General features: G+C 51.4%; 1 protein-coding gene across 1 annotated transcript; it reads left to right on the top strand.

Annotated features, from left to right (window-relative positions):
- Positions 1 to 721: 721 nt before the first annotated feature.
- Positions 722 to 6,636, top strand: FABP6 (fatty acid binding protein 6). Its single transcript, XM_041750716.1, has 4 exons — positions 722 to 902; positions 1,997 to 2,172; positions 3,623 to 3,712; positions 6,520 to 6,636. The coding sequence occupies exons 1-4, from the start codon at positions 836 to 838 to the stop codon at positions 6,571 to 6,573; spliced, it is 387 nt and encodes a 128-aa protein (XP_041606650.1). The 5' UTR covers positions 722 to 835; the 3' UTR covers positions 6,574 to 6,636.
- The last annotated feature ends 5,741 nt before the right edge of the window (positions 6,637 to 12,377 follow it).

Raw genomic sequence — 12,377 nt, forward strand, 5'->3', positions numbered from 1 at the left:
CCTTGCTGGCAGTATCTGCAGCCTGCTTGTGTCTCTTCTCCTTCAAGTGCTCTTTGCTGCAACCAGACTCATTTTTCCTTTCATCATGGCCCTTCCCACCTTCATCACACTGTTCCCTCATCCTAGAATATTGTTTCCCTGTGTTCCCTGCCTTCTCCAGCCCTGTTTCTCTAAACATGCAAGTCCTATGGTTCTTTCCAGACCCGCATCAAATGCCATCTCCTATACAAAGATGCCCCTGTCCCCAGCTGCAGGGCCTGCTCCTTCCCTGGGCCCCAGGTCACACATCTGCATTTGTCTAGGGACTCAGCACATCCAGTGTGCATGAGGGTTCTCTGCAGGCCTGCGTTTTGTCTCTGGACTAGACTGGCTGCTCTCTGGGGGAGGGTGTACGTTGCATTCACCCGTGTTGCCTCAGTGCCAGCCCTGTATGCAGTAGGTGCTCGAAGCACTTTGGTGGATAAATGGGGTAGGGGGTGAACAAGTAAATAAGGAATGTTGGGAGCATGGCAGGGCAAAGACAGAGGGAGGGAGGAGGGAGAGGTGGATGAGGCCTCGGATGCTATGGCGTTGCCACCGCTCTTGCTGGGAGTGGCAGTGGGCTTACAGCCAGCACTTCCCCAGGGTGAATAACCTCACGGCTCTGCTCCTCTAGGTCCCGCCCACGTCATAAAACAGCAAGCGCTTCCTCTTCAGGGCTGCAGGGAGAGATGGGGTGACTTAGGGGCCCAGCCCCAGCATGTGGAAGGGTTTATAAGCTGGGGCACTGGGCTCCTCAGTGCAAGGCCATTCTTTCTCGTCCCCGTGCTCTCTGGCCTCCGGCTCTCCCAGCAGCATGGCCTTCAACGGCAAGTACGAGTTCGAGAGTGACAAGAATTATGACGAGTTCATGAAGCGCCTCGGTGAGTGAGTGCATGAGCACCCCTTCCCTGGGCTGGTTTGTCACAGCCAGCCTGGGGCTGCGAATCCAAACTCCTTGAGGCCCAGAGAAGCTGAGTTACTAGTCCAAGGTCGCACAGCTGGTAGTGGGTGAGCTGAAGACTTGATTGCTTTAACTTATTCATTCAGATGTATAGGGAACACCTGCTATATGCAAGGGCCAACCTGACGTTGCTGATGGGGTGCCTCAGCACGACATGCCCAGGGTCACACTGTAAAATAGGGGCAGAGATCATTAGAACCCAGGACTCAACGATGAGATGATGAGTGGTACCCGGGGAGAGGGGACCAAGGGTTTAGTATAGAGACCAGGTTCGACAAGCCATGCGTTCATCTGGCCATTCAACAAACATGGGTCCATGGCCCTGACAATCCTGCACAAATCCTGATGCTCTAAGTCTAAGGCAGTGCCACTGTAGAGAATCAGGGGACAGTCCTAGGCAGGGGGGGGGTGGCAGGGCACAGGTTCTCCCAGTGGGCAGAGAGGCCGTGAGAGCAGGGCAGGTGTGCCCCGGGGCCCGGGGGAGACAAGAGTCAGTTACTGGGAGTGGCCCCGAAGAACAGTTACCTGGCTTCGCCTGCAACCGGTGGTGCTGAAAGGGCGCCAGCCTCCGTTGTAGACCAGGGGCTGCTGTGAGCCTCCCTGGAGCCCCTTTCCCACTCCGGGTCCTCACTGCCTAATCTGTGAAACAAGAGCGTTAGAAGACAGTCTCGACGCTCCCATTCATTCCAGACCTTGTGACCTTGACAGTGTCTGTTGTCTGTTATTGCGCTAGCAGACGGCTGGTATTGTCAGCTGTACACCAGGAGTTTTCCAAGACACAATCACTTTAATTCCATCCCTGCGACAGCCCCGTGAGATGGGCCTTATTATCTCCCATCTTGTAGATGGAAACACTGAGGCTCAGGGAGGCAGTGGCTCCTCCCAGCTCCCTGGGCCTGGTGGAGCTGGGATGTGTCTCTTCCCAGCGCGCGGCCTGCCCCACGAGGAAGCCCTCTCCCAGGGCCCTGGTGGCAAGTGGCTCCCATGTGACCGCTCTCCTTGTCCCTGGGCCAGGGCTCCCCAACGACGCTATCGAAAAGGGCCGAAACTTCAAGATTGTCACGGAGGTGCAGCAGGATGGACAGAACTTCACCTGGTCCCAGCACTACCCGGGGGGCCACTCCATGACCAACAGGTTCACCATCGGCACGGAGTGTGACATGGAGACCATGGGGGGCAAGAAGTTCAAGGTGAGAGGCCACTGGCCACCCCCCCCTTCCTGGTCTCAAGCATGTCCCCTGGGGCTGCACCCCAAGCCGAGCCCCTGTTCTCCCACCCAGCCTCCAGCCTCCACCCTTAAGTGCCTGAATTACCCGGCAACTTAAACCACCCCCCCCCCCAGTTTTTTGACACTACGTCAATAACAGACGCTGTAGAGAAACTGTTCAAGATGCTAATTAACATTTGCCTAGCACGTCGTGTAGCCCAGACACCTGCTGAATACGTCACACGTGTTAATGCAGGGAATCCTACCTAGTCGCTACAATTACGGGCCCATTTTACAGATGAGGGAGCTGGGCTGAGCCACGGGCTTGGTGGCTTGCCCCGGCCCCACGGTGCAGCAGGCCTTCACAGCCAGGCAGCCTGGCTCCAGAGAGCGTGACCTCCGTGTAGGCTAGACATGAACAGCCCTAGAACCAGATTCATGCGCGTTCGAAACCGCAATCTTACCTAAGAAAGAAGTTGAAGGTGCCCTCCTCATCCTCCTGAGCCTGGTCCCTCGGGTCTCCCACCCATTCTGGGTCCCCTCTATCGCCCCCGACCGTGACAGTAAATACTCTGCCCCTTAGGCTGCCACGGTGGAGAATAAGTGGTCATAATGTTCCTATTCTGTCTCTTGTGCATTTTATTTCTTAAAGATTTTATTTATTTATTTTTGTGAGAGAGAGAGACCGAGAGAACGAGAAGGAGCTGGGGGGGAAGGGCAGAGGGAGAAGCAGCCTCCCTGCGGAGCAGGGAGCCTGATGCAGGGCTCTGTCCCAGGACCCTGGGATCAGGACCTGAGCTGCAGGCAGCCACTTAACCCACTGAGCCACCCAGGTGCCCTGTCACTTGTGTATTTTAAAAATTTAACAATTTCTCATGATGTCGTTCTGTGTCAGCAAGTATTGATTTGCCTTATTCTTTTCAATGCTGGCACAGTATCCTAAAGTAAGGAAAAGCTATCATTCATTTGATAGTCCCTCTTTGATAGATATTTAGGTTACTTACCGGTGGAGAGTCCAAGCTGGATATTTAGGTTGTTTACAATTACAAACAATGCCGCAATCCACATCCTAGGCGACATCACCATCATCCTAGCAATGAGGATCATAAAACAACTCCACAGTTGACAAGGAGGGCTCACCACATTCTAAGCACTTCCCACATGTCATATGAAATCGTCCAATCCTCGTAAGAACTCTGCAGCAGGTCCAGTTGCCATCCCCATTTTAGAGGTGACAAAGCTGAGGCACGGCAAGGCTGAGTGACTTGCGTGTGCTATCTCTATCTTTGGATATATGTCATCGTACATCTACATGGCAAATTAAATCCCATAGGGGACAGCTGGGATTGCTGCTGGGAACCCTTCCTCCCTCCCGGGCTGGCCTGTGGGGGGCCTTCTGCCAAGCAAGGGTCAGCGTTTTGCTTCTCTTCCAGGCCACCGTGCACATGGACGGGGGGAAGATAGTGGTGGACTTCCCCAACTATCACCAGACCTCGGAGGTTGTGGGTGACAAACTGGTGGAGGTGAGTGTCCTGCTGGTTCTTGGGACAGTGATGAGAACAAGTTTCTGCCTCCAGCCATGGCCCCTGAGAGACGGGCCTCTGGGCCCTGGCTTCTGGGCACCTCCCATGCACTGGGCTCTGTGCTGAGCACCCAGCATACATCATCTTGTTGGCTCTTCACAATAAACCTGTTAGGGAGGCATTTTTTTTTAATTTTTTTATTTATTTATGATAGTCACACACAGAGAGAGAGAGAGAGAGAGGCAGAGACATAGGCAGAGGGAGAAGCAGGCTCCATGCACCAGGAGCCTGACGTGGGATTCGATCCCGGGTCTCCAGGATTGCGCCCTGGGCCAAAGGCAGGCGCCAAACCGCTGCGCCACCCAGGGATCCCTAGGGAGGCATTTTTATCTGCATCTTCCAGGTGGGGGTACTGAGGCACTGGGAGCTAATGCTTAGCTGGAGGCCACCTAGCCTCTCTGCCAGTGCTGGGAATACACACTCGCCAGTGACTCTGCCACCTTGGGGGCACCAGTGCCGAAGCCCGAGGGCCCCTCCCCAGAGTCCGGGTGAGCCCTGCAAGGACAGAGGCCCTGCTGTTGCACTTCCCCAAGGGACTTCAGGCCCTTCCTGCCTGGCCTTCTGATTTTTCTAGAGAAGCTGGAAATTTGCACTTTTCTGTGAAATCTCCAGACTGCTAAACATTGGCAATGAATCAAACCTTTTAAAAGAAGTGGATTAAGAAATACACACACACACACACACACACACTTGTGGATGAACCCTTCCCACACTTGGTGCTCTATAAACAGACTGGGGGTGCTGCTCTCATCTCACTTCCATTTCCTCTCCTGGGGCTCCAGAAGTTTCCCCAGGTGAAAGAAATGGATGTGAAGTCAAAAGCAAAAGGTAGGTTCTTCCACACTTCATTCTCCCCTTGTGAGTCCGAGCTCCCTGGGGTCTAGCCTACCCTCGCAAGGCTCCCCAATCCCCCCTCTCTCTTTTTCTCTCCCTCTTGTTTTCTCATTTTCCTCATCTCAAACCCAGTCTAGGGGCCCAAGAGACTCAGTGACCTCCCATTATTCCCATTTTACACAGAGGCCATAGAGGCTCAGAGATAACAAGTAACTTGTCCAAAGCCACACAGCTAGTTCATGGTGCAGGCAGGTCCCACTGGCTGGCTTCAGGACCAGGCTCTCTGCCAGCTCTTCCCAGGCCAGTGGGTCTTTTTTTTTTTTTTTTTTTTTTAAAGACACTATTTATTTATTCATGAGAGACACAGAGAGAGAGGCAGAGACACAGGCAGAGGGACAAGCAGGCTCCATGCAGGGAGCCCGATGCAGGACTCGATCTCTGGGCTCCAGGATCATTCCCTGGGCCAAAGGCAGGCGCTAAACCACTGAACCATCCAGGTGTCCCCCAGTGGGTCTTTAATTAAAAAATACAAATCTGGGATGCCTGAGTGGCTTAGTTGAGCGTCTGCCTTCAGCCCAGGGCATGATCCTGGAGTCCTAGGATCAAGTCCCACGTCAGAAATAGGCCAGGTCAATAGAAACTGACCTCTTAGAATATCTGATAAAAGCTTTGGACACATTTTTACATTAAATGTCAGCCAGTGGGTTCTGACTCCCAGAAGCAAAGCTCGTGGCTTGTGAAGTATGTGGGGAGAACCCAGGGCAGGGGAACCAGAAGTAGTTTGTGCCCAAAAGGAGGATCAATCTTCCCAAACTGAACAAACCTGTTTACTGATTCCTAGAGGCTCCTGACTCTGGAGCCTGCATGGTATGAGCAGTGCCCAGAGCTCAGGGTTGTCACCAACACACACACACACACACACACACACACACACGAACACACGTGTGCGTACATATGCACACATGCACACAGATTGGGCACCAGAGAGAAGCTGTTTTGGCTGCACATCCCCCATTCCTAGAGGCCCAGAATCTTCCCGGTCACCTCTGTCCTTCTCTACCAATGGGGAGTGCATTAGGTGGGCATCCCTCCTCCCTGGCCGGGCCACCAGCAGCCTCTCACCATGCTCTCATCATCTCTCTAGACCAAGTCTCAGCCTCCTCCCTGCTTGCAGCCCACACTCTATCTTGCTCCATTTGCAATTTCACACTCCACTTCACACTGCTGCCCTTGACAAAACTGCTTACACAAAACTCCATGTTTTGGAGCCACCCACTTACTTCCCATGAGAAGGCTGCTTCCTCTGTTGGGTATCAGGATCAACTCACGATAGGGTATTTGTGTGTCCCATGCCAGTGGGTCTTGATGGCCTCGGGCCCGGAACACAGCACACAGTGGGCCTTCACTAAACAGCACCCCCTTGCCTGCGCCTCCCATAAAATCTTACACTTCCCCCAGGACAGGGACTCTATCTTCCCATCACCAAACACAGGGACCCCATAAATGCTATGTGGTGCAGAGGCTGAGTGTGGCCTCTTGATCTTAAAGGGGTTACTTGACTCCTCTAGACTTCAGTTTTCTCATCTGTACAGTGGGTAAATCCTACAGCATTGTTGGGAGAAGTAAATGGAGAACACATGGGAAGTGCTGGGAGTAGGTGAACTTCAATGAACAGACAGGTGGAAGATTATACTACGAAGAGCCACATCAGCCCTAACATCTGTTTAGCACTTTTGCCACACTGAGTCTGCACAGAGGCTTGTGTCACAAATTGAGAAACTGAGGTTCATAGATACGGTGCAACCTGCTGACTTCCACTTAGGGCTGGGACTGGACACCCGTCTTCCCCAGCTGTGCTCCATCTCACTTAGGGTCTCCCACACTGACTCCCTGTGTTCCGGTTGCTCTTTCAGATCTCCACCATCGGAAACGTGACCTATGAGCGTGTGAGCAAGAGGCTGGCCTAAGCAAGCATGTGGGGCTGCCCCGGGACCACAAAGCCACTAGTAAAGCTGGGATAAGAACAGACATTCTGTTGGCTCTGAATCTCTTTGTCTTTGTTTTTGTTTTCTGGTATCTTGGGGCAGTTTCTAGCTGGGAAGGGGTGCGAAAGGCCCAAGGACGGCTACTCAGGGCTCTGCAACAGGGCAGAGGGAGGCTTGACTGGGGACTGCAATACTCCTGACCCTCTGGAAGTAGCCAAAGGCGGTGTTCGAGAAGCACGGTGGGCACACTCCATACACCCTTACCCCTCCTTGCCACCCACCTCTCTGTGGGTAGAGACACAGAGCTGTGTCTCTTGATTTAAAGAGACACATGTCACCTGGGAAGGGTAACACATAGACTCTCACACGGGCCACAGGACAGGTGTATTAGATGGTGAGTAGGAGTAGAAGTGGCACTTCCAGGAAAGGGCCCTGCTGCTGGACCCCATGGCTGGCAGACAAAGGAGAAACATACCAGGGCTGAGCCAGAAAGGTATTTTAGCACGGCCGTGGCTCTGCTGTTAATTGGCGGTGGAGGCATCCTTCTGGGCCTCAGTTTACCTAGTGGTACAAAGGAGGGCCACAAAGACCAATGAAGGACCAAGGAGAAATGAGAGAGCATTAGATGGCAAAGGGGCCATGGGAGTGACACGAGGGACAAGAAGGGACTGGAAGGTCCTGGTTTGCACAGGGGTGCCTGGGAGAAGCTGCAAGGTGCTTTGGCTGGCTGGGAAGGATGGTCCACAGGGTCCTTCTGACCTCCTGGTGGGAGCCTGGTGCCGAGTGCAGGATTCTGACACAGGATTTGGGTCATCCCTGCTTGATTATGTCTGTTGGGGGCATGGGAGTGGAGGGGGGGGGCAGCTTGCCCCCTGGCTAGATAAATCCCTCACCCCGAGCACCCAACGGTTCTTTTTCTGTTCTCCTTCCTTCCTGGCAATGACACCACCTTGACTTCTTACGTCATATTTTTCTGTATGACAATTCACTTATTTTTTCTGCAATGGAAACTTTACATCACTTCTATATTTCAACATCATTTGCCATAAATAGATGAAAACTATCAAAAAAGCCAAAACTGAACAAAGCTAGATCCCGTTGCCTGCCCAAAACCCTGAGCTCGTGGCCTCCCTTGGTGAGGACAGAGATGTAACAGACAGAGCAGCATCAAGTGTGCAACATTTTCCTTGACGAATCAAGTTACTGCCAGGCTACCGAAAACAGAACATACTCGCTCTGAGAGCTGATTATCTCAATTATCTTGAATGCACAAGTCCCAGATATGGGGCATTAGAAATAAGGTTTGCTCAGCGCCTTGCACAGGGCCTGGCACATAGCAGGTGCTTCGTAAGTGCTACCTGACCCAAGGCCCTTCCAGCCCGTGGAATGTGCAGTCCTTCAGTGTCACAGGCCCTCCTCAGCCTGGACAGGTGGCATGGCCCAGCTCGCTGGCAGCTCACTCCTGACTCCTCCCACATTCTGCCCTGAAATTTGTTTATCTTCCCAAGAACAGCACTCAGCCTTCCCCAACCCCCACCAAGCCAGGACCCCGTACATTCCATCGTTTTGCCAAGACCTATTGCTAATTAAGTGAACTAGGTAAGCATTAAATTAAACTAGCAGTGTTGCTGTTTCCCCTCCAGACTGAATAATTACTCATAATGAGCTTGGATAATAAGTCTCTAAATAACAGAGAGTTAACCATAATTAGGCTGAAAATTGAGAGATTGAGAGAAAGAGGGAGGAGGAGGAAGGGAGAGGAGAGAGAAGAGAAGGAGAGAGGGGGAGGGGAGAGAGGGAGGTAGGGAGAGGGAGAAGGAGGAGGAGGTAGAGGAGAGGAGAGTTGAGACTGTTTTTACTCTGGCAACTGATTCAAGGACAAATTCAAATTGTTAGCAAGAGAGAAATCCTTAAGCCACTATTGTTAGAGAGTCACAGACGCATAGGATCTCAGAGGACCTCAGAGCTCAGCTAGTTTAAATTCTATTGCACAGACATGGAAACAGAGGCTCAGAGAGGGGAAGACGTGTCTACAGTACACAGCAGAGAGTGAGTCTCTGAGAACAGTGTGGGTAGATGGAGTAAGGTGAGCTGGAGAAAAGCATCCATTTTGCTGGCATCTTGGTGGGGAAGTGTCCTCAGCCAGTAGAAGGGACAGAGGTTAAGAGCTTTGACTCTGGAGACACATTGCCAGGGTTCGAATCCCTTTTCTACTACCTGGAAGCTGCGTCACCTTGGGGTATGTTCATCCATTCCTCTGAGCCTGTTTCCTCATCTGAAAATAGGGGTAATTGTACTTGCCTGATAGAGCTGTCATGCTGCAAGCTCATGACATATTAGCTGCTGCCACCGTGACCAACCACCATCACCTCCATCATCACCACCATTCTCAACCAGCATGATGAGAGGGTTAGCTGCCTCCTTCACTGACTCAAGTCACCTGCACAAGCTGCTGGATTTCTGTAAGTCTTACTTTGTCCGTGTGTACAACGGACCAATAAGACCTTTCCTTTCTGGGTCATGAGGGAGATGCAAGGATAAAGGGTGAAAACCCATGTTCCTGGCTTCCAAAAAGTTAGAGGAGCTTCATCATTTTGCTGCACTGTTCAAGATGCCGTGGTGACTCCCCACTCCACAGGCCTCAGTCCGGGTGCCCTTTACCCCAGGCTCGTCGTGACCTTCAATCTGACTCTTGGGAGTCGTCTCTTTCACTCTGCCAGGGCAACTGCTCCGCTCCCTCCAAGTCATCTGGTGAAGCAGGAGCTTTCCAAAGCAACTTTAAAGAACAGACACCACTGGGTGGCGCTCCACACTCCCCAGCTGCTGCCCTGGGAACACCGGCGAGTGTTTGTTGGAGGCGGGGCGAAGGGTGGACAATGAGATCCTGAGTGGTTGGGCTTTGGTGGCAGAGTGTATGTGTCATGTAGGGGTGACATGGCATTGGTGGCTACATGGCACTCCTCAATCAGGCATTTCTAAATTTGAGACCAATCCCTACCCCTCACTCATATTCAGACCTGGAGCCTTCCTGAACCCCTGCGTCTTCTGGAAAATGGTAGTAGCAATACTAGCTCTTGGTGGTGGTGTGAGGATGGGAAAAGACTGGGGGGGGGGTGGTGGTGGTGGTGGGAAGGGGGAGAGAGCAGGATTTAAGTGTCACATATATACAGGCCCTAGAACGTCGTAAGTGCTCACTAAACAGCTATAAGGGCTCCTCTTGGTGGTTCTACTGGGGAGAAGGGGCACACACAGGGTCAGAGATTTAAAGGAGGGAGAAGTGTCCAAACCTGCCTGTGCACGAGCATCTCCTGAGGGTCCTCCTAAAAGGATAGCCCAGGCGCTACCCTAGACATGCTGAACTGCACTCTTCGGTAGGAAGACCAGAGAACTCTCACTGTGAAGTGCTCCCCAGCCACACATGACTTTGGACACTGTTCCAGTCCCAGTGCTCCCATTTTTGCAGAAGGCATGCCTTTCTGTGTATCCAGCCCGTTGTGCCTCTGGGAGAACACTGGTCAGAGCTGGCCCAGCAGAAGCCAGACCACTTGTGTTTTTCCTTAGAAGCTAGAGCTAGGTCAGAAGAGAAGCTCAGAGACTCACCGGAGTCCCCAGAGGAGGGAGAGGCCCGCTTATTTACACTCTTTCTCATAGAATTCACCCTTGAATAATGATACTATGTATTCCATGCTTTGTTACCATAAACCTGAAGCATAGCCCAAGCTGATAGCCATTCCACCTTATAAATGAGGACACAGAGGCTGAGAATAGGGAGGTGGCTTTTTCCAAGGTCATCAAGCTAAGAGCAAACTCAGACCTTCCACCTTTGAGGCCCAATGTTCTTTTTTTTTTTTTTTTTTAAGATTTTATTTATTTATTCATGAGAGACACACACAGAGAGAGGCAGAGACACAGGCAGAGGGAGAAGCAGGCTTCCTGCAGGGAGCCTGATGCGGGACTTGATCCCACAACCTGAACCAAAGGCAGACGCTCAACCACTGAGCCACCCGGGCACCCCAGGCCCAGTGTTCTTGTCTATATACTAGAAGTTTCATGCTTCCAGACCAAGAACTATTCTAACTTAACAATGTGTTTTACTGATCTTCTCTTGTATGTGTGTTTTTAAATTTAATTTTGAAATTAAGTGAAAAATTAGTAGTTTTCCTGGAAAGTAGAGATTTCTAGTTGCTCTGGACATCTGAAGGTTCAGCACTGCAGAGCATATGCCCCTAGAAGGTAATAGTTGACCACAGCTGAGTAGAAGCTATATCCTCTAGGGAGATACTGGTTTCAGTGCAGCACCCACCAGGTCACTCTTGATCACCCAGCTGGATTCACTACATTACCTGCCCGATCCTGGTGTGTATTTGGATTTGAGACTCCTGCGAAATGCTCTGGCCTTGCTGCTGAAATTCAAGTCACAGAGGTCTTCCCTTAGAAACCGAGAATGGGGTGAATGAGGCTGGTAAGTCTTTGCTAGGCATTTGGGGCCAGGGACTGCTAGAGTCAGCCCCAGATCACCACCTTCACAGATGGGGTTCAGGGAACCCCTCCCAGACCAGAGCTTGCTGGAGGGAGACAGATGGAGCCGTAAATCACGTTAGCCTGTGGCAGATGTACAAGAAGCTCTGTTCCTGCATTTCTGCCCGTTGGTGAGCACGCTCTGAGAGCACGTCTGCCACGTAAATCAGGAGCATGAATGCCTGGCAACTCTTTTCTTTTATGAACCCGTATCCATTATCCTGTCATGTCTTTCCTACCAGGTGAGTGAGATGGCCAGCTGGGACAGTCATGGAGCCTTTCACTCATTCAAAAACCCTTGACTGAGGTACAACAAGGCGACAGGGCAGATGCAGACTGCCTGGGTATGAGTTATGGTTTCTTCTTCTTCTTCTTTTTTTTTTTTTAAAGATTTTATTTATTTATTCATGAGAGACACACACAGAGAGAGGCAGAGACACAGGCAGAGGGAGAAGCAGGCTCCCTACAGGGAGCCTGATGTGGGACTCAATCCCAGGACCCGAGGATTACACCCTGAGCCAAAGGCAGATGCTCAACCGCTGAGCCACCCAGGCGTCCCAAGGTGTGACTCCTTCCTGCTCTGCTGCAAATAACTTCTCCACGCCCCCTATTCTCTGTTCTGTACAACATAGCTAATAACAATCCTACCTTTTAGTGTTACTCGGGTGGTTATCAAAAATTGGAGCAAATTCCTTAGCGTAGCACTTTATACACAGTAAACACTCAGTAAATACCAGCTGCTATGATTAATGCCACCATCACCAGGTGGTAATATTCTTTATATTCTATTGAGGGAAAGTAATTTCGGGCAGAGCCATCAAACCAAGTAAAGAAAACTAACAAGGTCATTTCAGATGGGTTTAACAGCTATGAAGAAAATAAAAAGGGTAATGAGTGACTAAGGTTATTACAGAGATCTCTTTGGGAGGTAATGTGTTGAGGTTTCTTAATATTCCTAGTGTTGTTATTTGGGGCTCAACAGTTCTTTATTGTGGGGGCCGTCCTGGGTTGTAGGGTATTCAGCAGCATCCCTGGCCTCTACCCACTGTATGCCTTCCACCCCCACCCCAGTGGTGACAACCAAAAATGTCTCCAGACATTGCCACGTGTCCTTGAGGGATCAAGGGAGAAGAGCATTCAGATGACAGAACAGGTGGCTTTGGAGAGATGGACTATAAACCCAAAGGGCATGAGGAAGTGGAACCTTGACCCCCAACCCTCATCCAGGCACTTAGGATGTTAAACCAGAAGGCAAGCAGGCTCTCCCT

This window comes from Vulpes lagopus, chromosome 3 (assembly GCF_018345385.1).
Source record: "Vulpes lagopus strain Blue_001 chromosome 3, ASM1834538v1, whole genome shotgun sequence".
Lineage (NCBI taxonomy): Eukaryota > Metazoa > Chordata > Mammalia > Carnivora > Canidae > Vulpes > Vulpes lagopus.